Here is a 26,467-nt window from a genome sequence, read left to right on the forward strand (position 1 = left end):
GTAAAAAACTACAACCGATATTAAAGGTTAGCGTTATTATGATGATAACAACAACATCAACAACAATCAGAATCAGAATCAATCGATAATCAAAAAAAAGAAAAAGAATAAAATTGCTAAAAAAATTCGGACAAAAGGTGGACACAACAAAGAAAATCTTGACCCAATCTTTTAAATCTCTCTCTCTCTCTCTCTCTTTCGTGTGTCCACTCTTACCTTAATTGAATTTCGAAGGATAGAAAGTTTTTTTTTCGACTTCGGCAAAAAGTATCACCGATAAAAAGATAAAACTTTAATATCGACACTTTGGTTCGTCCCAATAAACAACAATTGGGGTGTTAAAATTAACGCCATTTCATTGGATTAATAAATAGTTAAATCATCAATTGATTGTTAATCACAACAATCAACTAAAACTCGACTGGCACAATAAACGAGTAAAACTTTCTTGGTCCATTCAAAGGAAACAAATTAAATCACCATGATAACAATTGATTCTCAAGTAATTATCTGATTTCCCGTTCATAAACAATAAAAATAAATTTCTCCAACAATCAACGATTGACAACAATTCGAACAATTTATTTTTCTATCCTCCGTCTTTCATTTAGTTGAAGCAAAAAAAACAAATTCGAAAAAAGAGAAAAAAAGTTCTACCTTTCTCTTTTCTCCTAAGGTTGTCTTGCTGACCACTCAGATTAAAACTCTGATTTATTGCTAAATTATGGACCTGTAATTATATTGTATAATAAGCTTATTAACACAATCAAATTCTCTGACCAATGGTCAGTATTTCACTGAAAAATGGGTCCAAAAAAAGAGAGAAAATATAAAAAAAAACTTCCATAAGCAGCGATTCTCACGGTTATTGGTATGTTATTATTACGATTATGATTATCACCATAATCATCATGGAGATGATGATGATAACAATTTGAATCTGTTAACAATGTTTATGACTTTTCATCATAGATAATTTTTTTTTTCTTGATTGTTGTTGTTATCAAACCAAATTACATTTTCTGCTGTTTGGTCTGTGTACACAAACGAGAGTATAATTTGAATACTGATTCCATGTTATTAGAATACAGAGTCAGCCTGAAAATCTGAAAAGATTATTATTCTGAAAAGAGATAGAGATTTTTTCTCCCACTGAACTTTCTCCCCTTTGTTATTATCATACTTTTTTTCACTTTTCTCCCTCTCCCTTTCTCTCTCACTAAATTGACAATCTTATTTATATCATGATGATTATTATTGTTATTATATATCTCTCTCTCTCTCTCTCTCTCTCTCTCTCTCTCTCTCTCTGAATCTTTCTCAAAGTTCTGTAAGTTTCATGTGAGTCCTTTTAGCCTGGTGAAAAAATGGATTTTTCTTCCTTCTCCTTTCAAATTGTTTGCTTTTTTGATGCTCAAAGAAATAAAAAGCTTTCCCATTATCATCCTCATCATCATCATCATCATCATCAAATGATGATGATAAGGTTTACATGATGAAGGACTGAATCGCTGGAGTGATAATATATTTAATAAATTGCTGAAAAAGGACAAATATTATCTGAAGAGTGAATCATAAAGTGAAATGTTAATTTAATTCAATTGAATTTCATTTGATTAGAGTGACAATTAATGATCATTAACGGAAGTAACATTATGATTAGCAGATCATGATGATTCTGGAAAAGTTTCAGGGAATTTGTTATTTCAAGTTCAATATATTAGTTGATTCGGAATTATTTTTGGTGACAATTGTAATTGTTTTCTTAATCAATTTTAGCTTTCAATTAGTTTTTGATTTTCTATTGTGATTAATTGTGTTTTGTTTGCTTGTTGATTGTTTGCTGGGTGATTTATTAAAATATTATACAAATTAGTTGATTGATGACAGTCAAATTTGGTTTTAATTGTTTTGTTACAATCTTGTTTACAATTCATCTTAATTGCTCATCTATTCACACCATCATCATTAATTGTTATCCTTGATAATTATTCATTAAGTATCCATTTCTGTTTTCAAACATAGATTAGTACAATTTAATTAATACAAATTACTAACGATTAATTTACTTTAAATTAATGATGTGACACAATTAATTTAATTGTGAAGGGTGAAAGTTGACAAAAAATAAACTGTAACCATTGATTGTCATTAATTTGACAGTGAAGCTGAAAAACGTGATGATTAGTTGGTTAACGTCATCAACAATTAGTTAATCAATTAACCAACATCAAGATAATACAATCAAAAAAAGGAAACAAAATTTGTAAACATAATCAATAAATAACCAATTGAATCAATAAACTTGTGAATCTATCGTTAATTGTTCAAATAGTGATAGTATTGATTTTCCAATCATGATCAAATTTGCCTCCAAGATATTTACTAAATTACAATTTGATCCTTAGCAATTAAGTCTAACCAGACATACATAATATAGATGGATACTGATTATCCTAAATTGTGATTAAACAACCAAAGAAACAAAATGAATTAAAGCAAGAAAATTGATTTAGCATTTATATTCATCATTCAATTGAATTCATGATTCTGCTGAAAGTTAATCAATTTAATTCAAAGGTAAAAGTGGGAAATCAAATGAAAATGAAAAGATTGAATTGAATTGAATTGAAAAATCAACTTAATCAATGAACCAAATCAACCAGAATCTGAAAGCTTAGTTGCTGATGATCATCATGATGATATAACAGAAAAGGTTCATTTCAATTGGATCAGAATCATGATAAAATAGTGAAAAAGTGACTCAATCCCCTGAGAACTGAATGAAAAACCGATTCGGAATCGAAATGAAAGTTCCCATCAGAGTGAAAATTAGATGGACACAAATTTACACAATTTAATCATTTTCTCAATTTGATTGGGTTGCTTGAAACAAGAATTCAATCAATTAATTGACTGTGAGAATAATAAAAGAAACTAAAAGTGAAAATCAATAAATTGTTAGTCGATAACTAAATTGATTAACAATCGAGATTAAGTTTACAATTCAAATTACTAATCAACTTTCAATTATCAAATATGATTCTTCATTTTGTTCAACAATTACCTTTTCGATTGTTAATCAAATTGTTATTGATTGTTTCACTTTTACAATCAAGATGAGGATGAAAACGAGAGTCTGTCCATTTGGATTTTATTAGAATCCAACTTTTTTTTTCGATATTTTTTATCATCCTCATCCTATAAAATCTAATATCATAATATAAATTTGATATTGTTCTTGTTATTTTTTTTTGTTCCCTTCGACTGTAAAATTATTATCATTATTATGATTACTTTTCATATTAACTCGAGATAAATTGTTTACTTTTGATCATCATCATTTTTTATCCTCATCCTATTTTTTTATGATTCTCATAATTCTTGTTATTATTATTGTTATTATCGATGCTTTGTTTATTAAACTTGACACGGAATTCAAGTTTAGCTACTTAATTTTTTCCCCTCTCCTTTATTTCCGTATATTTATACTGATTATTATTACCGATTTCACAGTTTATTGATTATTGTTTGATTTTATCAGGATAATCTGGTTATTTTTTATATTCCACTTTTTTTATGATCATTTTATGTAGTTTAAGAGTTGGTTAATTGGTCAACAATATGTCCATTGATTGGTTTAATTGAATAACTTTTTTCTTTGTCTTTTCGTTGTCACTTTTTCCTTGGTATTAAGCCTTTGAGTCCATTTGAATCAAAGTAACTTCTAGATGATTATTATCATTATTGAGAGAATCTTTTCCATAATTTAATCAACATGAGATAATTGTTGTAATTTGATTATGTCCATGTTTGTTGCATCAACTATTACTTTTAGATGAGAGGTTGAAATGATATGATAATAGATGGCGATATGTTATGGTTATATTAACATTCAATCAGCTGATGATCAGAGTGTTTCTGATTTTAGAATTGGTTATCCATGAGAAATTTGATTGTGTAGTGATTTGAATTTGAATATCATATTATCGTCGTGATTAGAGTATTCATATAATGTCTGAAGATCCATTGAAAGAGCAAACAATTGAACAGGTAAGTGTGTTTTGTGTCTTTTGATTCACTTGAAGAGGTTAAATTGTACTATTATCAATATAACGTTTTTAGTTCTTGTTTTGATTATTTTTTGTTTGTTTGTTGTCTTTGTTTCTTCCAGTATATCGAATCGCTATTTGAAAGTAAGAACAAAGATGCTAAGAAGAGCTATTTTCCAGGTAAGTTTGAGCCTTTGAAATTACGCCGATTGATTATGTTTGTCATCTTTTCTTGCAGAAATTTTGTTTTTCAGCGGAGTTGCTTCGATGTCTTTATTAGCTGGATTCAGTTCATCACTTGTCCTTACGAAGAGAAAGGATCCTGAAGCTTTTCAAAAAGTAGCATTTGATTTGCATGATTTCGAGTGATAATTGTCATTAATTATGTTCTTCTTCTTGTCCTTCCGTAGGGTCTTCAAAATGTCCAAGCTGCTTTACATGAAAACGGCGTTTCTCTTGCATCGAAGGCTTTGAAAAGAGCTACAATTTATTCAGTTTCAGGAGCAACTTTGATATCTTTTGTGGTTTACAAATTTCTCCTTCCCAAAACGTTACCAGCAAAATCGTGATTTTTTTCAACAAAATTAAATTGAAGTGAATTGTTCCAAATGAAAGAAGTTTATCTTTCAACGTTCAATGTTCAAAAACATTAAAGTTAAATAGTAGATATATAATGTTATCCCATTTGTCGATAATAACAACTCATCAATTGGATCTGTAAGTCCTTTGGACCAATTAATTGTTGATTTGGAATAATAGTATTTATGATGTAAATAACTAGATTTCCAATTTCTAGAGCTCATCCGGACGATTGGCAACACAGAAAAATCTGGCAAATGCAACTCGTTCTGATTCCACTTGTATTATAAATGTCATCGATAATAAACCATCACTGTTTGTGCTTAGATTAAACTTACAAGCTTGATTTAAAATTTTCTGACTCAATTTAATGAATGACATTTGATAAAAATTAAGTTGATCCTCTTCACAGCTTAAAGTGATTACTCCTTCACAGTTTGGATACAATTCGATTGCTGATTTCTCGTAGCTACTTTTAGTTATAAACCTCAGGCACTCTGGATCTTTGGTAAATTCTATACCCAATTCTTTACTTGCAGAATCAAAATCAGCCCAAATCTCTTTGTAATAGGAAACATCAAGAATCGCTTTGTTATTAATATCGGCTTCATCAAGTTCTATGTTGAGAGAATCTTGTGGATCAAAAGTGTACAATTTACATTCGGTTATACATTCATTTTTCTCGATAAGTAAATAGAAAGGATCACCCATTCCTATGAGAAAAAGAAAAAAGAATAGAAAACAACAACAATTATTGATAGAACATGAAAAGAAAAGAAAACACTTGTTTAGCCATTTTGTTACCTTTGTATCGCAACTTGAGATTTGTTTCAGCATTTTTCGATTCGTACGCTGGATCAACATCAGCATCACCGGCAAAAATAGATAAGAACATGATAAGTTCCTTAGAATTGATCGAAAATGAAAATTGATCACCAATAGTAGGAGCTTCTTTAAACAAAGCCCATTCTAGGAAAATGGACAGTTGACAACATTTGGCTTGTTCCACCTTCAAAATGATCCCTTGTTGATTAACTATAACAGTAGCACGATCACCGAAACAGATTGATTGTAAAGCCTTTAATAAAACCCGACAATCTTCAATTACAGCCTCAAAACTAACATCTTGATTAGCGTTTCTCCGCTGGGAACCACCAAAATCCATTGAACAACCAACAGAACCGAAAAGTCTTTACCCGAATTGAAGAGGAGAAAAAGATCTCGAGAAACTGATCAATAATTTCACGAAAAATAGAAGAAAAGGAAAACTAAATTGCTGAAATTGTAACAACAATTAAAAAAAGAAACGAAAAATAATCTAAATCAAAAGAGAATCAAATTAACAATCAATTAAATTGCTTAACAAAAATGAGAAAATGTTGACTTGGAAAAAGGGACTTTCTCCTAATTACAATCATTCTCTTTCCCGGTTTATTCTTCATTCGAAAAAGAAAGAGAAATGAAAGAGAAAAATGAAAGGGGAGATTTTCCTTGATCACAATTTTCTTTTTTAATTAAACTGATCCCCTTTCATTTGTTTTCCTTTTTCAAAATGGAAAAATAAATTATTAGTTAAATTAATTGTTCGTTTTAAATTGTTAATTATGGTTATTTAATTTAATCTTTTCGATCTTATTTAAGCTGATTGTTACGGTTCTTTGATCTCTCTACTATTATGGTTGTTGCCGCTTTTCCAATAGTCAAACTTGGGGCTCTTGCAGCTCGACAAATAAGTAAACCTTTAGCTAAACAGATTCAGGTGAAGGCGAAAACATCACCAGTCCTAAGGACTTATTTGTGTTTGCCTTTGGCTAATTTTTATCATCGTTTAGAGGTAACATTTAAGATGCGATCGTTGAATCTTAAAAAACCAGCAAAAATCTCAAATCTCAGTGAAACCGCAGCCATCGAATTAGGAGCTGAACTACTTGGAGAACTTGTAATATTTACTATTGCTGCTTTTACCGTGACATTTGAATATAGAAGGTGAGTAATTGATAAAATGGAAAGAGTTTAGTTGATTCTAGAACAAATGTTCTTGATGATTATTATCTCTTTTCAAGGTTTCCATCTCATTATATCATCTTGATGTTTAATTAGTGAAGGAAATGTTTTTTCTTCTTAATTCTCTTTAGGCAATCGAAAATTAAACAAATAGAAGCAGCTTCAGCCGAAACAAGATGGTCCAATTTGGTTTGTCGTTTAAGAGATTTGGAAATGCAATTAGACAAAATGAATGCACAATTAAGACACTTTGAGAGGACTTTACATGCAACACAATCAAAGGATAAACAATTAACATCAAATGATTCGGGTAAAAAAAATGGTAATCAAAATTCATCATCTAAAACTTGGTATCAATATTTTTTTGGAGGAGGGAGTTAATTGTTTACTCATCTTTAACCTTTTTAGGAAATTGTTGATCTTTTTTAATTTGGTCTCTGGTCTCGATTCAATTGTTAATTGATCATTTTTCGTTTCGTCAATTGATGATAATCGAGTTTAAAAAAATGCAACGATAAACCAAAGGAAAGGAATCAAATTAATCACTTTCAAAAGGAACAATCAACAACCGTAATTGTAATCCTATCTTTTGATGGAATAATTTATTTCCAATTCTAGAAAAGCCTTTTAATTGCATTTAGGATTCTCACTGATTATGTGATACACAAAAGTAAATGCTACATGTAAGTTGAATTAAAAATTAGTTTCAATCAATCAGTAATCAATTAATTCTCAATGTTTTTCGTAAGATAATTGAAAGAGCTTAATTAAATTTATCTACTCAAATTCAAATAACGTCACGATTAACCAACAACTCCCATTGATGAGAGCGATAGTATTTTAATCACTTGAGCGCCTCACCCACTGGATCGTAATTGCGTAATTTTCAATTTCTAATTGTTAATTAATTGTACTAATTGAAGAGAATTCAATTGATTTGGAATAAAAATTTATCCCAACTTTGGAACTTACTTTTAATATCCTTTTGATTGGGATAGTTTTTACAAAGGAAAAAAAAGGAAATGATCATCAAAACTGGAATAGTGGTAAAAATCAATTCTTTCACGAATTTATTAATGATTAATTTCAATCGGGGTTTCAATTTTATGAATATTATCATGATAGTTTTATGAATTTGATTTTTCAATTTTAAGTGTGTACCATTTATAAATAAAGTATGTAACCTCATAGAGTACCACTGGAATCAATCAGATCTGACTAACAAAGTTGCATTTTAAATTAATCAACTTCCTCGATAGTTGGTCCACTACCAGTTCCTGTTCCAGCACCTGCACCAGCACCCGCTCCGGCTCCGGCACCAGCAGCACCAGCGGCAGCACCGAAATCAGGCATTCCACCGGGAGCTCCTCCTGCACCTTGGTACATTTTTGTTACTATTGGATTGCAAACTTCTTGCAATTCTTTTTGTTTGTGTTCAAATTCTTCCTTCTCGGCAAGTTGATTAGCATCTAACCATTTGATGACTTCATCGACTTTGTCCATGATTTTCTTTTTATCGTCTTCAGAGATTTTACCTCCGGCACTAGACTCTTCCATTGATGATTTCATGCTGAAACAGTAACTTTCTAAAGCATTTTTAGCGGATACACGATCTTTAACCTTTTCATCATCATCCTTGTACTTTTCAGCTTCTTGGACCATCTTTTCAATTTGCTCTTTGGATAATCGTCCCTTGTCATTGGTGATTGTGATCTTATTCTCACGTCCGGTGCTCTTATCAACAGCAGATACATTCAAGATACCATTGGCATCAATATCAAAGGTAACCTCAATTTGTGGTACACCTCGAGGTGCAGGGGGGATACCTGAGAGTTCAAATTTACCAAGTAAATTGTTATCCTTGGTCATAGCACGTTCACCTTCATATACTTGAATCAATACACCGGGTTGGTTGTCTGAGTAGGTGGTAAAGATTTGGGATTGCTTTGTAGGAATGGTAGTGTTTCTCTTGATTAATGGGGTCATTACACCTCCAGCAGTTTCAATACCCAAAGACAAAGGAGTTACATCAAGAAGAAGTAAATCTTGAACAGATTCATCTTTGTCACCACTTAAAATAGCAGCTTGGACAGCAGCACCGTAGGCAACTGCTTCATCGGGATTGATACTTTTGTTCAATTCTTTTCCATTGAAGAAATCTTGAAGAAGCTTTTGAATTTTAGGGATACGAGTAGAACCACCAACAAGGACAATCTCTTTAATTTGACTTTTGTCTAATTTTGCATCACGAAGAGCTCTTTCAACGGGTTCAAGGGTTGATCTGAAAAGATCTGAACACAATTCTTCGAATCGAGCTCGAGTTATGGTAGAGTAAAAGTCAACTCCCTCGTGAAGTGAATCAATTTCAATGCTAGCTTGAGAAGAGGATGAAAGAGTTCGCTTTGCTCTCTCACAAGCAGTACGCAATCGTCGAACAGCACGTTTGTTTGCAATGATATCTTTCTTGTGTTTCCTTTTGAATTCTTCAATGAAATGATTTACCATTCGATTATCGAAATCTTCACCACCAAGATGAGTATCACCAGCAGTTGACTTGACTTCAAATATACCATCTTCAATGGTAAGAATAGATACATCAAATGTACCACCACCAAGGTCAAAGATCAAAATATTTTGTTCTCCACAGCCTTTTTTGTCCAAACCATAAGCGATAGCGGCAGCAGTTGGCTCATTGATAATTCGCATAACATTGAGACCAGCAATAGTACCAGCATCCTTGGTCGCTTGCCTTTGAGAGTCATTGAAGTAGGCAGGGACTGTGATAACAGCATTACTGACTGGTTTACCAAGGTAAGCCTCAGCAGTTTCCTTCATTTTGGTAAGAACCATTGATGAAATTTCTTCAGGGAAGAAAGTTTTGGTTTCACCCTTAAAGTCTACTTGAATTTTAGGTTTACCATCAACTGAGACTACCTTAAAAGGCCAGTGTTTCATGTCACTTTGAACCATGGGATCATCGAAACGCCTTCCAATTAACCGTTTAGCGTCAAAGACAGAGTTTGATGGATTCATAGCTACTTGATTTTTTGCAGCATCTCCAATCAATCTTTCGGTATCAGTGAAAGCGACATAGGAAGGAGTAGTTCGATTACCTTGATCATTAGCGATAATTTCAACCTTACCATGTTGAAAGACACCGACACAAGAGTAAGTGGTACCCAAATCAATACCAATAGCAGGAGCTTTTCCAGACATTTCAAATTAGTTAATAAAAATTACGTTGGATGATGAAAATCAATTAACTACAATATTAAACAATTAAACGAATCAAAAAAAAGGGCTGGGTTGTAAAGTATTTAAGTTCAAAGAGAGAAAGAATAATCAACTTCCTTTAAACAACCGGGTTCGAAAATGAAACAATGGAACAGCGAGCAATCGATTAGTCAAAAAGAACAAAAAATGAATCGATGATTTTCGCTTAAGAAAAAAAAACGTAAATTCACACAGACAGTAAATTATCAAAGTGCGAAAGGTTAATTAGCACAATTATCGACAAAGATAATAAAAAAACAGTTCAACAATTTAAATTTATAGACAACTCATAATCTAATACAAAGATGAATGACAAAGACTGAACAAAGATGGAAGGAGAAACAGCATTGCAACAAAAAGGAAGTAAAAGAAAAGTTCCAGAAAATTCTAATCCTTCTCGCCTTTTCTGTTCTTTTCTCTTATGTGGTGACATCTGTTGACTTTTTTTCCAACCAAAAGAATCGATTCTTTTTCTCCAATTTTTTTATTCTCTTCAATTTTTAATTCTCTTGATTATCTTTTTTTTTAATTAACTTTGTTTTGACTTTCGATCTTTAGTCCAACTTATGTGCCAATCATTTAGACGAAATTTACAAGAGTAAATTGTTCCAATTTAATTGTAAGTAATCATGAAAAATTCTACGGTAAATTTACTTTACTATTTTTGTCTTACATGTAACATTGTTTATCTTTTTTTACTGATTGATTTTCTCTTTTGCTCTTTTTTTTCTTCTTCTTTCAAATTTGACCATCACAGTTTTTAGGTGATTTAATTAATTACCTTCAACTATTCCTTGGATTTTTATTTGTTTCCTTCTTCTTCTCCTCCTGTTATGTGAATGTGATTTTCTGGATTCGTCTATTCACCAAGGCCCATTTTAATGGGATTCCCTTGGAGACAAGCAATATTTTTCTTGGTCATTATCATTGCTGTTTTACAGGTAATTCACATATCATTATTAAGTCGATTGGAAGCCTTAAGAAATGACCGACGAAAACGAAATGCTTTGGCCTTCAAATTCGATAAAAATGACCATGAGCATCAGCTTATTTATACAATTAAAGATATTGAAAAGGATCGAAAATTGTTACTCGAAGCCGTTAAAGAGAGTTCAGTTCTTGATGCATTTGGTGAGATGCATATAATCAACAATTGGATTCGAGCTGAATCTTTGGGAAGTCGCAACCATATCCGTAAAGATATCACTCTGGTTACTCAAACCTCTATCTCAGGTTTACACAATTTAATCACCATAATACCTCATTGGAAAGGATTAATATCCGTTGGTTTATTCACATTAACCAAAGACATTTCAACAGCCATTGAAGCGATTCTTGTGTTACGTAAATGTTACCCGGTGATAAGATTTAACACAAGTTTTCATTTAGTTTACCCTCTCCATGTGCCTCTACCTGATTTGACAATGCACAATGATCTTTATCACCTTTTTCCAACATCACCTCCATCACTTTCATCGAAATCTCAAAAAGAATCTCTTGATGACAATACTATTTGCAATCATTTACCCCAAATATTAGTATCTCTCAAATCTTCTTCGCTCAATTATGATAATGAAGGAGTTCCATTCCCAAACAATTTACTTCGTAACGTTGCCAGAAGAAATAGTCTCACCCAATTCATTTTCGTCACTGACATTGATCTGGTTCCTAATCATAATCTTGACCGTGATTTTATTGAGTTTGCGATAGAAAATCGTTTATTTGAAGAAGAAACTAAAGATGAGAAAACTGTTTACGTTGTGCCATCTTATGAAATCGATTCTAGTCTTGTACCAGATCATATACCCCAAGATAAACGTGAGCTTATGTTAGCAGTTAATTCTGGTTACGTGAGGCCATTTTATTATGAGCTCTGCTGGAAATGCCAAAAATACACCGATTATGAAGCTTGGCAAAAAGAACCACAATCAAATAAACTAAACATATTATTCGAAGTCTTCTGGCATGATCCCTGGGAGCCATTTTATATTTCTCGTAATACAGTGCCAATGTACGACGAAAGATTCCGTCAATATGGTTTCAACAGAATTAGTCAGGTAAAATTTAATAATTCGATGAAATTAAGTTGATTCGCCAGAATAATTTACTCTTTTGTTATCATTTCCTTTAAAAGGTCTGTGAACTTCACATGGCTGGTTATCGATTCTCTGTTTTGAATAACCCTTTTGTTATCCATAAAGGAATGAAAAGATCCGATTCTTTTCATAAAGATAAAGACTTGGAATTGGAAAAGAATCGAATACTTTTCAGGCATTTCAAAAATGAACTTAAAGATCGTTATCCACATTCATCCCGAAGATGCTACTGAACTTAAATGATCTTTCATCAAACCCAAACTCTCACTGATTCATTCATGTGCCATGAAAATTTCAAGAAGCAAAAAAGTCGCAATCAAAAGAGTTCAAACATTCTAAAACATGGGCCATATCAATATTCCCAATCCTTTGTAATTAACACCGATTATCTAAACTGCATATCAGTTTTGATTGTTTGCAATTATTTATTATTTTATATTAAGTTAAAGCAAAGGGAAAAAATTTGATTACTATCCATCAATCATTTCTTCCTGTGTTCCATCAATGTTTTTACAGAGAAAACTTTTCTTTTTATTATGAAAAAAATACTATGTAAGTTTAAAATAAATAGATTAAATCATCTATTTTAAACAAGAGTATCAATGAAACTATCAATTGTCACAATTGATTACCTAATCAACTAACTACAATTTTTGTAGCTTAATTGTTGATCAAGGTTAACGTACAGTTACAATTAAAGTCTCTAAACCAGTTTACCTTTAAAAATGTTACTATTTTTGTGGTTGGTTTAGAGTTCACGTCAATGACCTTATTTCATTTCATTATCTTCACCTGATGGTAATGATCAGTTGTAAATAAGTAAACAATCAATTTCTCTGTTAATTATGTCAACAAGAACGAAAATCAATTCCAAAACAAGATCAACAATTAAATCTTCCCCTTGTGCCGATCCAATTGTCTCCAAAGACAATCCCAATGATGTCAACAAAAGTGAACAAAAATCAAAACCTAAAAAGTTAATTATTTCATCTTTAATCATTCTAATCGTTGCCATTGTGATTAATTTAATCATCAGCCATTTGTATGTTGATAATGGTTATCCAAATGACCTAATCATTTCTGAATCAGGTAAATCATCAAATGATGGAGTGATAATTAAATCTGAAGAAGGTAAAGTTATTACATCACCTGAAGAAAACAATAACAATGTGATAATAACATTGATGGAATCAAATTCAACCAACAATCAAGAAGAAACAATTAATTCTGAGAAAGTAAAAGGAGAAGAGGAAAAGATAGTTTATAGTTTTCTAGCAACAGTCGAACAAGATATTCAACAATTAAGGTGAGTAATCAAACTATCGATCATTTAATTGACAATTAATTGTTTTTCTTTCTCTATTCTCAGTCTATACCAACAACCATGTTCACCGACTGGTTATCGTTATGAGGATTCAATAGGATCAGCGCCAGAAATTTGTGGTGTTACATTCACTGATTATCTTGTTGATGATGAGGCGATTAATAGATTACAATTAATTGCCGATAATTATACTGAATTGTTTGGTGAAACAACAACAACAAACCGAGAATCGTATAACCTTCAATGGATCAATTTACATTCAATCTTCCGAAAACCTCATGGAAAAGGTTTAATTTCTGATGATGATTATCAATTATTACTTAATGTTTCTCAAGCAGCTAAAGTGAGTAAATTGTTTGTTAATTGTTTCGTTTTTAATTTTATTCTTAATCATTAATAGGCGGTTGTTTCGATGGCTTTTGGTGTCCCAGAGGATCGTTTATACTTTACGACTGTTTGTCAATTTACTCGATACGAACCGGTTACTACATTTTCTGAATTTCGACACATTGATAAAGTCCGATCGCCAGAATTAATTGTTACCTCTATTTTATGGCTTTCAACGGTTGATGAACATTTCAGTGGTGGACGATTAGAGTTTCTTAATGGTCCCGGAGAAGAACAATTTAATCCAATTTTAATTGAACCCAAAAAAGGTCGATATGCTGCTTGGACTTCATCCCATGAGAATCCACATGGAGTTCATGAACTTTTCCATGGTAAAAGATTAGCTCTGATCTTTGCATTTACCGCCAATCCTAAATTTGGACATTCAACTATTGAACAATTAAGAACCTGGGCAACTATTAAAAAACCTTCTTTTTACTATTAAGTTAATTACCAAAATTAACTCTTAAATCTTGTGATATGTATTAATATTCATTATTTTTTGACACTCACCTTCGATTCTATGATGATCATTCCACTTTTAAGGTTGTGGAGTTTTTCTCATGAATCGATTGATTCAAGTGACACTTTTGGACCAAGTTCGACTCCATTATCGTTCACAGGTTGTTCGGCTCTCACTGAATTGTTAAATAATCCATGAAAAGACTTTATCAGTGATGGAAAAATAAGGAAGAGAACCAAAAGAAAAGGAAAAATTCTCTCTAAATAAAGATGAATAAAACTCTAAATTGCTGATTCCAAAGTGTTAATCGCGAGATCTTAGTATTTACTAATCTTTGCTGTACAATTGATTAATTCATTTTCACGGAAATAATGAGAAATTGAAGATTCAAATTGAAACAACTTTTTGTTTCTCAGTGATTTTATCCACTTACTGGTAAATAAATTAGATTGTATCCTGGTTATCGAAGGGTTAATAATAGCTGAATGGAATCTGTGAGAAATGTGATTGTAAACATCACTCATTGACCTGTGACCCTTACACAAACGAGTGTATTTCTTGTTTGCATAATACTAAAGGTCCAAATTTTGATCAGTGTATTGAAATAATTACCGGAAATCCCTCAATTCCAGTAGGTTATTGTGTTTCTATTGAATAGCACAACTTCAATTCCAATTTCATGATGATCATTAAGACACAATCGAAAGAGTTAAAACTTCCTAACATACACCCAATCAATATTCTTAATCCTTTGTAATTAACACCAAGCATCTTAACAAAACATTCATCATCTTATATCAAGTTAAAACAAAGGAAAAAGTTCTGACGATTATCAATTATCACTCAATTTTTTCCAAATAAAACAAGTTGATTGTTTCATTTAGAATAGAAAAACAAAATCAATTAATCAATGAATCTGACGAACTCAAATGATCGTCAAAGATTTTTAACCTTGAACTTAATCTCCAGAAATAATCAATCGACTGTTGATTATTTGCTTCGCAAACAATTTAATCCAATTAATTTATCTTCTATTTTTGATTACTAACCATTAGATGTCACTATTTAACTTGCCATTGAGAAAATCTTTTAACTGTTTCGTTGGAAACATCAACAAGCCAATAATCATTTTGTTATTTTTGTTACCTTAATTGCTGAGTAATCTGTTTACCTATTAAACCAATTTTGATAGTTAACTAATTGGCCAACAAGAAACAATGAATTTACCATTAACTTATAATTCTGATCTTCATGATTTTCATAAGATCATGAGCCTAAGAAGTCATTACAATTTCTTGGGTAACACTGGATTGGAAGTTTTTAAAATTGGTCTTGGTGAGTTTTTAATTGTTTGTTTACCAATTCAGTTTAATTTAATTATTGCTTAATTGTGTTTAGGAACTGGTCTTATGGGTAATGATGTTGATTTTGATGAGAATGGTGAACCACATGGAGCCGAATATCAAATTAGAGCTTCAACTGTTTATCAAGCTTTGGAAGAGGGTATTAATTACATAGACACTGCTCCGCTTTATGGGGCAGGTAAGGCTGAAAAGATCATCGGAAAGGTAAGCAAATTGATTTGATCTATTGTTTAGACTAATTAATTAAACTGTTTTTGCAATTCGTTCATAGGCTATCCAAGGTTTACCTCGGGAATCGTTTTATTTGGCAACCAAAATTGGCCGAAATCATCAATGCCAATTTGATTATTCACCAAGAGGTGTAAGGGAAACATTTGAAAAGAGTCTTCAAAATTTACGAGTTGAAAGTGTTGATTTAATTACTATTCACGATGTTGAATTTTGTGACAATTTAGAGTTAATTGTTAAAGATGTTATTCCAATACTTGGTAATTACTATTATACAGCCAAACACTTTTAAAATCATTCACGTTGTTAATGATAATCAAGTAAAGATAACTTTTGATATCTAATCAGCTGACCATTTCAAGAGACTAATTAAATCACTTAAATGAGAGGACAATACTTGTGATCATATCTCTGGGTTAATTGTATCTCTCATTGATTATATTCAACTGTGTGAATGATTTAAAAAGTGTTTGCAAACTCAAAGTCTTTGGCTTTTTATTTTATCAATTGGAGATCATAGCGACTAATTTATCAATAATCTTCATCTATTTCAGAGCAATACAAACGAGAGGGTAAATTACGTTATATTGGTTGTTCTGGTTATCCTTTATCATCTTTAGTGTGAGTTTTAAGTTAATTTAGTTTGATTGATTTACTAATTAGCAAATTTTCATGCATAGTGATTTAACTAATCTAGCGAAAGGTAAACTTGATTACGTACTTTCCTATGGACGAACAACCCTTTTTAATACTGACCTGATCAAGTGTTCACCGTTGGTTAATAATGTAAGTTTTGAGTAAAAATCATGTTAATCAGCTGTAACAATTATTAATAAATTTCACCATCGATGATTTAACTCATTTAGGATTCGCTTGGTTTGATCAATGCTTCACCTCTTGGCATTGGTTTACTTACACCAAAAGTACTTGGTGATCCACCGGTTCCTTATTGGCACCCGGCGGATCCTGAATTGGTGCGAGAGTGTCAAAAAGCAGCTCAAATGTGTCAGGTAATTGAATCAATCACTAATTTCCCTTTTCGATTGTTAATTGTGACTTAATTGTGATTCTATTGCTTTTGTTTCTACAGAGAGAAGGTGTTAGTTTACCTCGATTAGCGACTCACTATTCTTTTAACAAATGTCCACGAGCGAGTTTACACTTGATTGGTATGAATACGTAAGTAGAATAATCAGTTAATCAACAATTATATTCTTCATTTAATTGTTCAATATTACTTTTTGTTATTTAATCATTTCTCTCTATTATTTAATCAACAGACCTGATGAACTTTCAACAAACTTATCCATTCTTAAAGATGGTTTAACTAATCGAGAATTGAAAATCGAAGCTGAAATCGAGCAAATGTTACATCAATGTTCAAAAACTCATTGGGAAGGAATTGAATTAACTCGATATCGTCAAGATCCGCAACAATTTGCTGATTATTTACTCAAAGGTCCAAAAAAATCTTGAAAACTTCCTATAAACTTTAGTATTTTACAAGAATAAAAAGTTTTCTTTTAAAATTAATCCACAAATGATCACAATTAGATCGCAAAAATGAAATCAATTAACAAACAATCAGATTGATGATCAGTTCAATTGAACCAATCACAAGAATAACTGTAAATAACGCAAACCGAATGTACAACGTTGATTAAAATTCCATCGGTGGGGACAAATGTCGCCTTTTAGCGTCAACTTGTACTCAGATCTTATTCGTTATTTTCTAAACTCACCTTGATATTTTTTTCTCTCTCAAATCGAGTTTATCATTTTCGAAATTTCCTCTTTCTCTTTCATCATTATCATCTTATTCTTCTCTCCGTCTTCTTACCTGTTCTCATCCAGAGTTTTCTTCATTAACTCAATAGACGAAAAAATATTTACCTTTTTTGTCCTAATTTAATTGTTTCGATATTCTAATAGTAAACAATTGATTCTTCTCGTGTTAATTGTGTTTTTATTTCGCCAATTGAATTCGCGTCATTTCTTAATCTCTGTTAATTCTGAGAAAGGTAAATCCGAAAGCGAATATCGAAATTGTCGTAATTAATTAGAAATTAACTTTTCACCATTGAGATATTAATCAATCTCTTGATCTGTATCGTAATTGGTAACAATTTATTCACTAAAAGTCACTCAATCAATCTCACTGATTACAATTTCGATTTAGTTTAGATCCTGGACCATCACAATTAAATGATTATAAACTGAAAATCGATCATTTCTAATCTTTTTAATTAGTTTATTTGACCAGTAATTAACTTTGTTATTTCACTGCGATATATATAATATTTATATTGATACAAAAGAAAAGAATTGATTTAGAAATTATCAATTACAATTCGATTTTTTGATAAACATTGCAAATCCAAATATTAATTAGATCTTTTTTTCTCTGTCCATTTCCTTTTCCATTGACAACTATTGATTTTTTAATCCATCAAATTGTAAGAGTGTTGTTATTAATAATATCAAGGTCCAGAAACTGATTGGATAATTGTGTTTGGTGGTTCATTGGTAGCACTCAATTGGTAATTATAAGATCCATTTGATTTGTTTAGTTAATAATCAGCAATTTAGGAAGTGAAAGGAAAATATTAAGCTTGATGATGAGCTGAAATGATGAAGATGATGATGATGAGAGAGAGAGAGAGGAAATGATAATTTGTACAAATGCATGATGATTGTACTAATAATTATGTATACAGATATAGTAACCATATTTTACAAAGTTAATTAATTTTTCATAATTAAACTTTCACTTTCGATGATCAGTTTTAATTGTTGTTCCGTTTTATGGATTTGTAAATATGAGACTCATTTGCTGAGTCCAAGTTTTTCCGTTTCCGGAAACATTTACCAGTATTGTCAACGGGATTAAAGGTGCTCGTGTTGGTGTTTGAGGTCATCGATTTAATGTTTTCCCTTTGGTCACTTGATTCATTATTTTGATTGTTATTTACAATTTTATCTTTTAATTGTAAACTATTTTCATCTAATTCAACTTGTAGCATCATTGATTGTTCTTGAGGTTGTTGTTGTTGTTGTTGTTGTTGTGATTGTGGTTGATCATCATCGCCACCATTTGTTGATTGAGATGTTACAGATTGACAATTAGTAGCACTGGAAGTGTCTTTTGATCCCTTAGGGCATGATTTAAAGGAAATACAAGTTAACCTTTTCTTTGACGATTCGGTGTCACCTTCAAAACCAGCGTCCTCATCATCATCGTTATAACTAATCACTGGACGTGATAATTTAATTATTTTACTTGTTTCACTTGATGAAGATGTTGAATCATCATCTTCATCACTTGTATTAATAAACTCTTTACTTTTAATTGTTGTCGTATTAACTATCATTGCCTTTGCTCGTTGTCGTTCAGCTTTACGTCGACGCCTTTGAACTTTACCATGGGAAAGTTCATCTTCATCTGAACTGGGCGATGAATTATCGCAAGATTTTAATTGACTTTTTTCTGGATCAGGAGATTTAATTTGACTCGCATAAGAATAAGATGATGAACTAGATGAAGAGGAAGAGGAGGTGGATGAGGATGAGGAGGATGAGGATGAAGAAGAAGATGATGATGACGATGAGCTACTTGATCCATTTTCATCTGAACTCGAAGTTATCGCATCCGGAGATTTAATTTGACTGATGCTGGACTTTGATGATTTTGTACCATCATCGGTATCACAATCGGTACTGTACAATGATCGATCTTCATCTTCACTATCATCTACCCTTCCATTGGCATAAGGATCTCCATTGGCAACGTTAAATAGATCGGCTAAATTGGCCAATCGATGAGCCATTCGAACTTCATTGAGAAGATCATTTCCTCCGATTAAAGGTGGATCATCGTCTGAATCGAAACCGAGCGGAGAATCTGGAGAAACACCTCCCCAAATTGTTCGAAGACGAGTCATCATCCGATTGAAATGGCCACGATTTCGTTTACATTCGGTGTCAATTTTCTGAGATAATCTTTCGAGAATTGCAAGAACATCTTCCAATTGTTTCTTCAATTTTTCTTTATCTTCCAAAGTGACACGTTTATTACTCGTTCCACTGGGTTTATCCTCTTCTCGGGCCAGGTACCTTTCTAATTTACGTAAACGAATTCGGGTTGATCGAAGAGCACATCGGGTCACTTTTCGAAGTTGATATTTCTTTTTATCATTAATGAGCAATGAAATTTTATTCGTATCGATATCGCCACCGATCGTCTCATTGGTGCGTCCATTAGTTTCAAAGGTTTGTGAAGTTGTTGATGAAGTTGATGCTCGAGATATTATTGTATTAGATTGACCACTTGAGGAAGGTCCAGCAAAAGATGTACTTGGCTCGGACAAAATATCACTACTATTGTGGTCACTTGTATTAATACTGCTAATTAAATTATCACCAACAAGGTTATTATTATCATTTGGCACATCAGGTTGAGATGGAGATGATACACTTCCGTAAAGTCGGTTAACCGAGGATTCCATTCGTTCACTGAATGATTTAATATAATTAACAATTTGATCGTCACAAATGTATAATAGTTCATTGTCTTCATCACTGGATGAGTCGGACATTGAATCGAGGCGAGCGTTATAACGAGAGGCCAAATTGTAACGTGCAGGAAGATCTGAATCATCGTCAGAATTTGAATCGGTGGTTAGACCTTCGATGTCTCGTTGAACAAGAGAGTCAAAGAAGGCGATCATTCGAGGATCTTCTTGGATCGATTGGTTACTATAATCGTGGGCGGCAAGTTGACCACTTTCAAGGACCAATTGAATGTACTCTTCATGGGAGTAAACCTTTCGATTGTCATGATTGGAAATATTTTTGATATCTTGTTTATCGGTTGGATCGAAGACATCGAAAAGAGACCAAACTTTGATTACTTTTTCAACACCCGAAGAGGCAATGGTTGAATTGGAATAATTGTAACGAACTTGATTCACAATTGAACGGTGACCTCGAAGAACAAGGTGAGTTTGATCGATCCATTTGATTCCATCGGAGGAATAATCTTTCTCCATAATTTCATCAGGAATTTTCCACATATACAAACGAAAATCATCCGAACCGGAAAGTATATATTCATCGTTAGAACCACCGAAACAACAGCTTTTCATGGTACACGAATTATAATAATCTTTATGGTCAAATTCAGCGATTGGATGAGGTGACATTGTATTATAAAGGATGGCTGGTAATCTCCGTCTTAGAGCAACAATTTTGGTTCCCGATAAATTGAATCGTACCGACATTGCTCCTTGAGAGGTAACCAGGCCACCATTATATTTAACCAGGTCAGTTCGAGGTTTCCGTATGTCCCAAAGGCTAACACCTTCACGAGAATTGGCTGTAACAATTAGCCGAGGTTCAACTGGATTATGCATAACCGCATGATAAGCGGAACGGGTTCTAATTAAAACGTTTAGATTATCCAGATTACATGATTCCCGAATATCCAATAAAAATACTCTACCCTCATCACAGGCAGTGGCAAATAGATTATCATTTTGAGGATCAATCGAAAGGCAATAGACCACTTCTCGGTGGGGAATTACTTTCAAAGGTTCACGAGTTTCAACATCATGAATTATAACCTGTTCATCATTTCCACCTGAAAAGATATGACGATTATCGGAATCAAGGCCAAGACAGAAAATATTTGACGTGTGTTCGGCTTGCATCACAATCGGATTATCTTTACTGGATAAAGCCTTTTCCACGTTCCATAATAGTACTCGACGATCATCACCACCTAAACAAAAAAAGGAAACAATTAACAGTTTATTGAATAGAAAAGAGTTGAAAAAATTAATCAACAATTAGTTTTCCTATAAGTCAAATTAATAAACCAACCACATCATCAACCTTAATATACTTGGAAAGGATTATCAATCCATTTTTGTTATCTCTAAATTAATCTTGTCTTTAAGCTATTGAACAACAAAAATCTAAGCCTAAGAATCAGTTAATTGTTACGATCTAATCGTAACAATTAAAATCGTTCAAAGGGATACATGGCAATTCTTTCAAGTGTAAAGATGAACAGGAAGTATGACAGAGGGAGAGAGTGAGTGAGAGAAGATGAGAGAGAAAGTGATCATCATCAGACATTTTTCTTCATTACTAACCTACTATCAGAGATAGACATAAATATCATCCATAGTCTTTGAAAAGAAAAATCAAGATGGAGGATAAAGAAAAAGGAAAATAAAGATATTAAAGAGATGATGGAATAGGAAGAGAAATATGGGAATGATGACAATCGCTTCAGAGTGATAATTGAAAATTGGAAAACAAAATGTCCTAAGAAACAGGGATTGAGAAATTGTGAGAAAAGGAGATTAGAAAAACTAATTGTGAGAAATTAGATTCTCATCTAAATTAACATGCTCCTTTCTCTCGGACAGTAAAGTCAAAAAAAAGAGAATATAATTAGCAATTATATTGTTAATCTTTTTCTTGCTTTTGCGTTTTTTTTTGTTGTTGATAAATCCATGGATTTAACAAGCATGGAGGTTCAATTGATGACGAATTAAGTTAATAATTGTTGTGGTTATGTTCTTGTTATTGAATTAAGAGGTTTAGTTGTAGGTCAACAAAATGAGAAGACGATGATTGACCAACCTGAGACCATTAATCGTCCATTGTTACTAAATTCAATAGCATTGATGCAGCCATAGTGAGCGTATAAATCTTTACTGTACATTCCAGTGGCTTGACGATATCGAGATCTAATTAGATAATCAACCGTTTGATTTTGAGCCAATGGTAAATTGTAAGGGTAACCATATTCACGGGCAGTTAGAGCAGGTACATTGTTGTAGCATTTTTTATCGGGTCCACAGAAATTAGAAACAATTGAAGAAAAGGAATGACCACCATCACTCTCTATTGTAGCCATGACTTTCCTCTAAAAAGGGATGGACTAAACAATAGAAGAAAATTGGATTTTAAGACAAGGTGGGAGGTGGAAAGGATAGTGTATGTGAGTGTCTTAAGGTCGGAAGGATGGTAGAGACTGTAGAATAGAATGAATTCCAAAGAAAACGAGAAGAAAACAGAGAGAGAGAGAGAGGGGAGAGAGAATGAGAAAGAAATTAAATGGATGACGAAGCCAAGAGAGAGATAGAGAGAGAGAGAGTAACCAAAAAAGAGATAAAGAAGTAGTGATGATATTAATTGAGTCTTTTAAAGACAGAAAATGAAAACAAAATGAAGGAAAAGAAAGAGAATAGAAAATTTTTGAGAGAGAGAGAAGGAGAAGGAGAGAAAAAGTAAACAATGAATTAGAATTGAAAAGACAATTCTAAATGGTGATTATGATTGAGAGATGATGAAAAAATGATGATCAACAAGGTTTAAGGCAATTGAAAACCATTGGAAACTGAATCCAAAGTCAATTGGAAGTTGATTGTTGATGAAATTGTGATAAACCCAAAATAATTAACTGAATAGTCACTGATATTATTAGAAAAATTATTCCAATTGGATAATAACATTTTAGCAGAGAATAAAATTAGTTAACAACCCAAAGTAGAAGATGAAAAGAAGAAGATGAAGCCTTCAAGCTAGAATCTTTTTCTTGTTGTTTTGAAAAAATCAAAAGAGAAAGAGAGAGAATGTCGTCATAAAAATAGAAAGAGAAGAAGACAGTAAACATTGAGAAGAGAAGAATAAAAAAGAAAGAGAAGAGAAAAATGGAAGAGAAAGAAGAGAAAGAGGCAGACATTTTTGTTTTTCTTTTCCTTTCATGACGAAAATGTTATTCTCTCTTTTATACTCACCATTTAAACGGAATATTTTTCCCTAATTAACATCAAAATCATTACGAATTTATTGTTGACTTTCTTTCACTTAATTTCTTTCAATTAATTTCCAACAATTAAGTTTTAATTTCTTCTCTTGGTTATATTTTGTTGATGTTTTTCTCTGACTCCTCCTCCGATCAGCTGTTTCTTTCTTCTCATTTGTTGATAAATTTTTTTTCTTTTCTCCATTAGTTTGTATCTCTTGTCATTCACTTTAATCTAATTTCTTGATTGTTGTTTATTCTAATTGAATGTGCAATTTTTCGTGATCAACAATCAATTGTTTTCATCTTTAAATTGTCTTTGCATCTTAAAGTTAATTTTGTTGAAAAGAAAATGTGTAAATGAAAGTTGGCGCGTTTTCAGAATTTTTGAAAATTTGTGAGATTTTTTCTTCTTTTCTCCCTGTTGATGGTTTGATAAAATTCCATCGTCATCATCAATGAATCACCTTGAATTGGATTGCTCATCACCATGGATAATTCTTGTTCTTATCTTCATCATTTTCTTAACTCGTTTTTGACGATCAACTTTAGATTGAGTATAAATGTTTCCATTAATTGTTGACTATCAACTTTGTCGATCAACAAGTTACTTCTTATGTTTTAATCTTCCATCTTGTGATGTGTTCAACTTTTCCTTCTCATTAACAATTAACTAATTCACTTTTACATTTCCAAGTTGATCAGTTTCTGGAACTTTTTGTCTCACTAAATTGTTGGTAAGTAAAAATCTAATCAATACTAAACTAAATTTCAATCCAATGTAAAAGTTGTAATAACTTTTTTGATTGTTTTTAAATTTCTTCATTTTTTGATAGATTATGACAGTTAATCGTCATTTGTTACAATCACTGGCTCGTAAATCATGTCCAGTAAAAAGACCATCAATTAATCGGACACTTTGTCCATTTTCATCGAGAATATCAACCGATCGGCCGAAACCCTATCAATCAATTCCTGGACCTGAACCATTTCCTCTGATTGGAAATACTTGGCGATATTTACCATTAATTGGTGAATATGATATCGAGAAAACACCCGAAAATGGTGAGGCCAATCTGAGAAAATTTGGTCCATTGGTGAGAGAAAATCTTTTCGGTTCATTTAGTATACTTCATGTTTTCGATCCGATTGATATGGAATCAATTTTCCGAAATGAAGGAAAGTATCCTAATCGTCGATCTCATCGAGCTCTTCTCAAATATCGCCATGATAGGCCAGAACTTTATTCCTCTGGTGGATTGTTCCCTGAGAACGGTGAAGCCTGGTACCGATTGAGAAAGTTAATCCAGACAATTTTACTCAATCAATCACAGATCAATCAATTTATTCCTGCGATTGACTCGATAGCCGATCAAATGGTTTCCAATATTTGTCAACTGCGAGAATCAAATGGATCCATTGATGATTTAATGCCACATCTTTACAAATGGGCCTTGGAAACAAATGGAAGGGTTTTTGTTGGTCAACCATTGGACTGTTTGAATTTAAAAGGATCAAAAGAAAGTCTTGATTTAATTCATGCTATTCATGAGACTCATGAAGCAATTTTAACAACGGAATTAGCTGCAATTGACCTTTGGAAATATTTCCCAACCTCTGATTATAAACGATTAGTTAAATCTCAAGATACTATGGGAAATATAATCTCCAAGTACATTGACAAGGAAAAGAATCGCTCTTCTAAATACTCTGATGATGGATCGCAATCAATTGCTAGTCAATTGTTGGAAAATCCTGAAGCTTCAGATCGAGATGTATTTACCCTGATCATGGATCTATTTCTTGCTGGTTTCGATACAACCGCTTTTGTTGTTGGTTTCACCCTGTACCATTTATCGAGTCATCAACTGTATCAAGAACGAGTTCGTTCAGAATTAATTAAATTGCTTCCTAAGAAAAGTGATCAAATTACAGTTGATACTCTTAAAGAAATGAAGTATTTGAAAGCTTGTGTAAAGGAATCGCTTCGAGTTAATCCATTTTCAATTGGAACTGGACGAGTGGCCAATAAGGAAATGACTCTGAGCGGATACAATGTTCCCGAAGGAACCATGATAATTGTTCAGAATCAAGTGGCCTGTAAACAAGAATCTAATTTCCCTCAAGCCGATCAATTTATTCCAGAGAGATGGTTACAAGAAAAGAAAAAACTTCTCCATTTACAATACTACCTTTCGGTTATGGGGCCAGAATGTGCATCGGTCGACGATTATCTGAGACGGAAATCTATGTTCTAACAGCTAAAATACTAAGAAACTATCGAATCGAATACGATAATGATAAACCCTTCCGATCGAAAACACGATTTATCAATGTTCCAGATGGACCTTTAAAATTACGTTTCATTGATTTACCAAATTAATTTATTAATAATAATTTAAAGATCAAAATTTAAACTCTTTTCTATTTCATTTACACTCTAAATTGTTAACAATTTTATGAAAGTGATGCTAAAACTTGCAGCAATTTGAAAGGCTTGAAACAGATCGCAATGGAATTCATCATTCAACTGATCATCAATCTGATTATTGTTCGCTAATTGATTTTGATCTAATTATGGATAATTGATCCCATTATAAATTGTTTCAATCCATTCAAATTGCTGCAAGTTCTAGCACAATTAACTCATGAAGTAACGATTGTTTCTGATACATCAAAAGTCTCATAATTTATCCCCAAAGGTCACTTGATAATCAATATTAGATCAATTAGACTTAGAATTGTAAACATTTGCTCCGCCAATTAGTTTTACATTTGACTCATTTGATTCGTATTTTAATTATCTTTCAATGGTCCAATATGTCTCCATAATTTTAACTGCCACCAGGAATCAATTGGTTTTGATCATTAGCAGCAA

At 32.2% G+C, this 26,467-nt stretch overlaps 9 protein-coding genes across 11 annotated transcripts; 6 read left to right on the top strand and 3 right to left on the bottom strand.

The window, feature by feature from the left end:
- Positions 1–3,906: 3,906 nt before the first annotated feature.
- Positions 3,907–4,971, top strand: LOC128391098 (transmembrane protein 242-like). The gene is made up of 5 exons (XM_053350947.1): positions 3,907–4,053; positions 4,175–4,232; positions 4,291–4,391; positions 4,463–4,769; positions 4,849–4,971. The coding sequence occupies exons 1-4, from the start codon at positions 4,015–4,017 to the stop codon at positions 4,619–4,621; spliced, it is 357 nt and encodes a 118-aa protein (XP_053206922.1). The 5' UTR covers positions 3,907–4,014; the 3' UTR covers positions 4,622–4,769; positions 4,849–4,971.
- LOC128391064 (cell cycle checkpoint protein RAD1 homolog mrt-2-like) lies at positions 4,842–6,017 on the bottom strand. The gene is made up of 2 exons (XM_053350911.1): positions 5,436–6,017; positions 4,842–5,344 (listed from the first exon to the last, which is right to left on the bottom strand). The coding sequence occupies exons 1-2, from the start codon at positions 5,794–5,796 to the stop codon at positions 4,845–4,847; spliced, it is 861 nt and encodes a 286-aa protein (XP_053206886.1). The 5' UTR covers positions 5,797–6,017; the 3' UTR covers positions 4,842–4,844.
- A 144-nt stretch (positions 6,018–6,161) lies between these two features.
- Positions 6,162–7,602, top strand: LOC128391074 (putative OPA3-like protein CG13603). Of its 2 annotated transcripts, XR_008325741.1 has the most exons (4): positions 6,162–6,617; positions 6,767–6,957; positions 7,044–7,318; positions 7,385–7,602. XR_008325741.1 is itself a non-coding variant. In XM_053350921.1 (3 exons), the coding sequence occupies exons 1-3, from the start codon at positions 6,307–6,309 to the stop codon at positions 7,052–7,054; spliced, it is 513 nt and encodes a 170-aa protein (XP_053206896.1). In that variant the 5' UTR covers positions 6,162–6,306; the 3' UTR covers positions 7,055–7,356. The 2 variants fall into 2 exon arrangements, 1 of the variants encoding a protein (XP_053206896.1); XM_053350921.1 differs by lacking the exon at positions 7,385–7,602 and having other exon boundaries at positions 7,044–7,356.
- Positions 7,603–7,676: 74 nt separating this feature from the next.
- On the bottom strand, positions 7,677–10,229 carry LOC128391008 (heat shock cognate 71 kDa protein). Its single transcript, XM_053350836.1, has one exon. It carries the CDS (start codon positions 9,849–9,851, stop codon positions 7,875–7,877), a length of 1,977 nt encoding a protein of 658 aa, XP_053206811.1. The 5' UTR covers positions 9,852–10,229; the 3' UTR covers positions 7,677–7,874.
- A 147-nt stretch (positions 10,230–10,376) lies between these two features.
- Positions 10,377–12,588, top strand: LOC128391029 (beta-1,4-glucuronyltransferase 1-like). The gene is made up of 3 exons (XM_053350856.1): positions 10,377–10,527; positions 10,666–11,965; positions 12,043–12,588. The coding sequence occupies exons 2-3, from the start codon at positions 10,790–10,792 to the stop codon at positions 12,235–12,237; spliced, it is 1,371 nt and encodes a 456-aa protein (XP_053206831.1). The 5' UTR covers positions 10,377–10,527; positions 10,666–10,789; the 3' UTR covers positions 12,238–12,588.
- Positions 12,589–12,733: 145 nt separating this feature from the next.
- Positions 12,734–14,464, top strand: LOC128391051 (2-oxoglutarate and iron-dependent oxygenase domain-containing protein 3-like). The gene is made up of 3 exons (XM_053350885.1): positions 12,734–13,310; positions 13,374–13,671; positions 13,729–14,464. Exons 1-3 carry the CDS (start codon positions 12,850–12,852, stop codon positions 14,158–14,160), a joined length of 1,191 nt encoding a protein of 396 aa, XP_053206860.1. The 5' UTR covers positions 12,734–12,849; the 3' UTR covers positions 14,161–14,464.
- Positions 14,465–15,275: 811 nt separating this feature from the next.
- On the top strand, positions 15,276–17,498 carry LOC128391057 (uncharacterized). The gene is made up of 8 exons (XM_053350899.1): positions 15,276–15,513; positions 15,577–15,746; positions 15,814–16,030; positions 16,325–16,391; positions 16,451–16,556; positions 16,637–16,780; positions 16,861–16,949; positions 17,051–17,498. Exons 1-8 carry the CDS (start codon positions 15,396–15,398, stop codon positions 17,244–17,246), a joined length of 1,107 nt encoding a protein of 368 aa, XP_053206874.1. The 5' UTR covers positions 15,276–15,395; the 3' UTR covers positions 17,247–17,498.
- A 499-nt stretch (positions 17,499–17,997) lies between these two features.
- LOC128390993 (uncharacterized protein DDB_G0284459-like) lies at positions 17,998–23,723 on the bottom strand. Of its 2 annotated transcripts, none has more exons than XM_053350824.1 (3): positions 23,582–23,723; positions 22,422–22,722; positions 17,998–21,549 (listed from the first exon to the last, which is right to left on the bottom strand). In XM_053350824.1, exons 2-3 carry the CDS (start codon positions 22,696–22,698, stop codon positions 18,557–18,559), a joined length of 3,270 nt encoding a protein of 1,089 aa, XP_053206799.1. In that variant the 5' UTR covers positions 22,699–22,722; positions 23,582–23,723; the 3' UTR covers positions 17,998–18,556. The 2 variants fall into 2 exon arrangements, with proteins under 2 accessions (XP_053206799.1, XP_053206791.1); XM_053350816.1 differs by having other exon boundaries at positions 22,422–22,815; positions 23,582–23,722.
- A 1-nt stretch (position 23,724) lies between these two features.
- Positions 23,725–25,992, top strand: LOC128391020 (cytochrome P450 302a1, mitochondrial-like). Its single transcript, XM_053350847.1, is given in 3 exon segments — positions 23,725–24,326; positions 24,426–25,773; positions 25,776–25,992. Coding segments are annotated over 2 exon segments (1,542 nt in total). The 5' UTR covers positions 23,725–24,326; positions 24,426–24,428; the 3' UTR covers positions 25,973–25,992.
- The last annotated feature ends 475 nt before the right edge of the window (positions 25,993–26,467 follow it).

Source organism: Panonychus citri, unplaced genomic scaffold, assembly GCF_014898815.1.
Source record: "Panonychus citri isolate SS breed McGregor unplaced genomic scaffold, ASM1489881v1 Contig00011, whole genome shotgun sequence".
NCBI classification, from domain to species: Eukaryota; Metazoa; Arthropoda; class Arachnida; order Trombidiformes; family Tetranychidae; genus Panonychus; species Panonychus citri.

Coding starts and splice junctions, on each gene's coding strand:
- LOC128391064 (XM_053350911.1), bottom strand. CDS start 5,796: ATGGATTTTGGTGGTTCCCAGCGGAGAAACGCTAATCAAGATGTTAGT. Junction 5,345..5,435: donor TCTCAAGTTGCGATACAAAG/GTAACAAAATGG, acceptor TTTTTCTCATAG/GAATGGGTGATCCTTTCTAT.
- LOC128391008 (XM_053350836.1), bottom strand. CDS start 9,851: ATGTCTGGAAAAGCTCCTGCTATTGGTATTGATTTGGGTACCACTTAC.
- LOC128391057 (XM_053350899.1), top strand. CDS start 15,396: ATGAATTTACCATTAACTTATAATTCTGATCTTCATGATTTTCATAAG. Junction 15,514..15,576: donor AGTTTTTAAAATTGGTCTTG/GTGAGTTTTTAA, acceptor AATTGTGTTTAG/GAACTGGTCTTATGGGTAAT. Junction 15,747..15,813: donor CTGAAAAGATCATCGGAAAG/GTAAGCAAATTG, acceptor ATTCGTTCATAG/GCTATCCAAGGTTTACCTCG.
- LOC128391029 (XM_053350856.1), top strand. CDS start 10,790: ATGGGATTCCCTTGGAGACAAGCAATATTTTTCTTGGTCATTATCATT. Junction 11,966..12,042: donor GTTTCAACAGAATTAGTCAG/GTAAAATTTAAT, acceptor TTCCTTTAAAAG/GTCTGTGAACTTCACATGGC.
- LOC128391051 (XM_053350885.1), top strand. CDS start 12,850: ATGTCAACAAGAACGAAAATCAATTCCAAAACAAGATCAACAATTAAA. Junction 13,311..13,373: donor CAAGATATTCAACAATTAAG/GTGAGTAATCAA, acceptor CTCTATTCTCAG/TCTATACCAACAACCATGTT. Junction 13,672..13,728: donor ATGTTTCTCAAGCAGCTAAA/GTGAGTAAATTG, acceptor AATCATTAATAG/GCGGTTGTTTCGATGGCTTT.
- LOC128391074 (XM_053350921.1), top strand. CDS start 6,307: ATGGTTGTTGCCGCTTTTCCAATAGTCAAACTTGGGGCTCTTGCAGCT. Junction 6,618..6,766: donor GTGACATTTGAATATAGAAG/GTGAGTAATTGA, acceptor AATTCTCTTTAG/GCAATCGAAAATTAAACAAA.
- LOC128390993 (XM_053350824.1), bottom strand. CDS start 22,698: ATGGCTACAATAGAGAGTGATGGTGGTCATTCCTTTTCTTCAATTGTT. Junction 21,550..22,421: donor TGGACGATTAATGGTCTCAG/GTTGGTCAATCA, acceptor TTTTTTGTTTAG/GTGGTGATGATCGTCGAGTA.
- LOC128391098 (XM_053350947.1), top strand. CDS start 4,015: ATGTCTGAAGATCCATTGAAAGAGCAAACAATTGAACAG. Junction 4,233..4,290: donor TAAGAAGAGCTATTTTCCAG/GTAAGTTTGAGC, acceptor CTTTTCTTGCAG/AAATTTTGTTTTTCAGCGGA. Junction 4,392..4,462: donor ATCCTGAAGCTTTTCAAAAA/GTAGCATTTGAT, acceptor GTCCTTCCGTAG/GGTCTTCAAAATGTCCAAGC.